At 32.8% G+C, this 4,462-nt stretch overlaps 1 protein-coding gene across 1 annotated transcript; it reads left to right on the top strand.

Annotated features, from left to right (window-relative positions):
* Nucleotides 1–1,533: 1,533 nt before the first annotated feature.
* Nucleotides 1,534–2,629, top strand: LOC101304142 (B3 domain-containing protein LOC_Os12g40080-like). The gene is made up of 3 exons (XM_004308218.1): nt 1,534–1,596; nt 1,885–2,380; nt 2,466–2,629. The coding sequence occupies exons 1-3, from the start codon at nt 1,534–1,536 to the stop codon at nt 2,627–2,629; spliced, it is 723 nt and encodes a 240-aa protein (XP_004308266.1).
* The last annotated feature ends 1,833 nt before the right edge of the window (nt 2,630–4,462 follow it).

Genomic DNA, 4,462 nt, shown 5'->3' on the forward strand with positions numbered 1-4,462 from the left:
ATATATATATATATATATATATATATATATATATTTAAACGTAGTTGTTTAAAGTTACATTTGACATTCATTGTTTTCTTTTAGCATGTTGTAAATATTTATTTATAACCCTATTCTCAAGATGTAAACAATATGTTAAACGTACAATATGCATGTCGTTAATGTAGACAATAAATATCATAAACAACCGATCTTTTGTAGTAAGATTAAGGTCAACGGGGTGTAAAAAGACGTGTTTACTAATTTCAATGTAGTATTGATGTTTAGAGTATGCTTCATTTTGGGTGTTCTTGTCGCTGCATGCACATACTATTAATGGATTTTTTCTGCAGCCCCATAAGCAAGTTCTTATTGTACTAATTTATATAGCATGTTGTAAATATTTGTTCATAATACCCTAAACTCATGATGTTAATAGTTAAACGGGCAACATGCATGTCGTTAATGTAAACAATAAATATCATAAATAGCCGATCTTTTGTAAGACTATGGTCCACGGGTGTTGAAAACGTTTTTATTAATTTCAAATGGTATTGATGCTTATAGAGTATGCTTGATTTCATGTGTGCTTGTCAGTGTAATATTGAGTAATAGTTTTTTTTGTAGCCTTATATATATAACCGTTATTGTACTACTTGCCGAAATTCATAAATGAATGATATTTTCAGCTCAAAATGAAAAGTGGAAGAAAGTAAAACCTTGCACATGTCAAAAGCTTCTTTTCTTCTTTTTATTTTTTATTTTTTATTTTTTTCCACAGTGTTTACAGATTCGGGTACCCTAAATAGCCGATCTTTTGTAAGGCTATGGTCCACGAATGTCGATAACGTTTTTATTAATTTCAAATGGTATTGATGCTTATAGAGTATGCTTGATTTCGTGTGTGCTTGTCAGTGTAATATTGAGTAATAGTTTTTTCTGCTGCCTTATATATATAACCTGCTATTTGCCGACATGCATAAATGATGACATTTTCAGCTCAAAATGAAAAGTGAAAGAAAGTAAAACCTTGCACACGTCAAAAGCTTCTTCTTCTTTCTCTTTTTTTTTTTTTTTCTTCATAGTGTTTACAGATTAAGGTACCCTAAAGGCTTTTTAGGCTCATAAGTTAATCTCTCGGCGCACAGTTAATATCTTAGAAGTTAAACTATGCATTGCAGCATAGGGTCTGACCATTTTCATAACTTCCGGGTTCAAGCCTAGGTTGGGAAACACACTCAACTAATTAAACAAGAACCACTAGTCCACTTGCATCGGTTACATGTCAAAACATTTAATTTCACTTATTTTTCTGTGTTGCTTAATTTCATGTATTAGATTTTTGAACAAGATTTCTTGTATTAGATTAAAAAAAATTATTTGGTCAATTTTCTCATAGAATAAACTATTAAAAATATTATTATTAAAAAAAACCATAATCATCGAGTTTAGGATGTTGGGACTTGGGACTAAGGATATAGGGGAATTCTGAACCCTAGCTTGCTTGCTCCGCTGCGAAGGACGAATAAGAAGAAGACAAACACCAAAATCGGCATGACAAGAAAAAGAAAGCCCTCCTTTTTCAAGGTTCTTATAGGTGACTTCTCTGACCAGCTGGTAAGTCCTTCTCTAACATGTACGAACGAAAATCTTTGTTACACATCCCCCATTGTTATATCAATTGAGTTTTGCAATTTCCATGATGAAATTTTAATTTTAAATAAACTTAAACTAAGGTATAGAATTCCAAAGTATCCACTTTATAAAGATGAAGTTCCTTGTCCCTATTGTAGATTGTGCTTTTCGTTTTTCCACTATGATTATGAGACAAGAGTTTACTTCGTCATTAGGTTTTGTATACTATGTAGTGTCCATTGATTCACATCCTAACCACTTTTGTTACAGAGCATCCCACAAGCTTTCCATAAGCATTTTGATGGAAGGGTACCTCAGCAGTCCCATCTTCAGACCCCGACTGGAACTTGGTTTGTTGATGTGAAAAGTGATAATGGGAGGTTGTTTTTACAAAAGGGTTGGAAGCAATTTGTGCGTGATAATGGTTTAAGGCTTGGCGAGTTTCTAGTTTTTCGATACGCTGGAAATTCAAAATTCTTTGTTGACATATATGCGAGACATGGCTGCAAAAAGGAACTTATAATGGCGGCTACGGGAAGTGAAAGACCTCTTGTAAAGAGACAGAGTGAAGAGATTCATAGAACAAATGCTAACTCGAAGAAGTATGTTGGCAGCTCCACGAGACATCCAAAGCAGAACATGGATAATGAGAACTTAGAAGGTTCCACTGGTGGATATAAAGCTGGTCAAGAAACTGTTACCGTCAAATCTGAACCTATTAGTGATAGTGAATTGAAAACATCTGTGGATCTTGATGAGTCTATTAGTAAGTTTCTGAACGGATATATTTTAATGCACTTTCAAAAATCAAAACTACTGCAAATGCTTATTTCTTCACTTGGTTCATGCAGGAAATATGAATACTAGAGAGACTTTGGCTTCACAGCCTCAAGTGGAAAATCGAACACAAGCTACTGCTCTTGAAGCAGCCAACAAATGTGCATCGAAGCATCCTTGCTTCAGAGTTATTTTGACTCAAAATTATGTGACCAAAGGAATGCTGGTAGGAACATGAACACAAGCCTCCTCATCTGATATCTTTGTTGATAAATAATCTTGTAATTTGGTCATGCATCAATTTGGTTCATAGTATGCACAAAATCATAACCTATTTGGTCTAACCTTTGCAGCATTTACCGAGTACCTTGTAAAAAATATCAAGATAAAGAAACAGATAGCTAAGCTTCAAGTTTCAAACAGGTTGTGGTCTGTGAAGTGGACTAATGACCATCACTTCAGTAGGTTCTCTCAAGGTTGGAATGAGTTTGTTAGAGAGAATGATTTGAAAATAGGAGATGTTTGTATCTTTGAGTTGGTTAAGCAGACATATATAGATGATGTTGTGATGAAAGTTTTTTTTTTTCAGATGTTGTAGTTGAGAACTTTTTCCTTAAAATCCAAGATTTTTTTTTGAAAGGGTACAATAGTATTTTTTGAAAGGTCCTTATAATCCAAGATGGTGTGGTGTAGATTACAATAAGTTTATAAGTTCATACATATATTAACTACCGATTTCATAGTCCTGGGATGTACACATCTTGTACATCTAAAATCTATTTTTCTGCTAATCGATGTGTAAATAACTATAGATATTGTATTTGGGAAAGACTCTAAACACTAAACTGTGCCGAGAAACGAACCCACTCGGACCATACTTGGTTTAAAACCATTCCAGACGGTCTCATAATAATGAAATTTGCCTTTCATCATCCACTTTTCTCTTCACTTATAAAGGTTGAATTTTTCTCAATTATTTTCTCCTTTATGTCAAATTTTCTTGAAGTGCAAATGTGCAATAGTTAAAGAGAACTATTCAATTGACAAAGGACAAATCTATTACATTCAGACTGCATGATCGTGTTTCATGAGGTCATCAAAAGCATTAATTAGAAGGTCTGATTGATGATACTCTGCACTAAGTTGTTGCATAGAAAGAACTATATTTATACAGAAGAATTTTAATCAAACTTATGAACAGAAAAAGTTTTCTCCAATACTGATATGCAAGTTCAGTCCCAGGATTCTAATTTAACATGTATCAAACATACACCAATCCATATATGAGCATAGTTGCTCTATACCAATTGTTAGATTCAATATTATACATACATGAAAATGCTACATAATGGATCAAATGTTTATAAGTTTAAAAACTAACTTGCAATAGCATTGTAGGAATTCATGTTAGGATCCATATCAATCTTCTCCTAGATTCACTTCTGTATACTCTCTTGTTTGCTTGATGGGACATATATGAATGAGAATGTATAGTGTTCTAGCGGGGATCGAAAGACTTAAATAGAGCAATTCTCAACTTCCCATCAAGTAAACTGCCATAACTTCTGATCTTAATCTTCTCCTTTGTCTTGATGTTTTATACTTTGAATTTCAAATTCTAAACAAACTCAACTGCATTATATTAATTTGATAATATTGACTATATATATGTATACAGCTTTACAAAGTTCATAAAATTCATTTGCTGATATGCACATATAGCAGACTGTTGGGGAACAATCATATATATGATATGATCTTTAAATAAAATAGAAATCTCAATAAAGAATGTGAGAAACAAAACAAAGTATGATTAGGATTTTTTTTTTTGGTCGAAAAAGTATGATTAGGATTGAAAGTAACGTACAATTCAATCCTAATTTATGAGTATAATATTATATGAATCTTATAAAAATAGTACAATGAAAGAAAGAACTGACTTGATATTCTGATTGAGGCATGCATAAATGCACTTGACTAAAGACAGATTTCGCCCCTACCCTTGTGCTTGTAGTTCGAAGGGCATCTGCCTTGTAGAATACAACAATCGATGATCCAAAATAGAAACACC

This window comes from Fragaria vesca, linkage group LG7 (genome assembly GCF_000184155.1).
Source record: "Fragaria vesca subsp. vesca linkage group LG7, FraVesHawaii_1.0, whole genome shotgun sequence".
NCBI classification, from domain to species: Eukaryota; Viridiplantae; Streptophyta; class Magnoliopsida; order Rosales; family Rosaceae; genus Fragaria; species Fragaria vesca.

Bases quoted from the DNA above. Each gene is read 5' to 3' on its own strand.
- LOC101304142 (XM_004308218.1), top strand. From the start codon at position 1,534: ATGACAAGAAAAAGAAAGCCCTCCTTTTTCAAGGTTCTTATAGGTGAC. The intron at 1,597-1,884 runs GTAAGTCCTTCT...CTTTTGTTACAG, and splicing joins GTGACTTCTCTGACCAGCTG to AGCATCCCACAAGCTTTCCA. The intron at 2,381-2,465 runs GTAAGTTTCTGA...TGGTTCATGCAG, and splicing joins GGATCTTGATGAGTCTATTA to GAAATATGAATACTAGAGAG.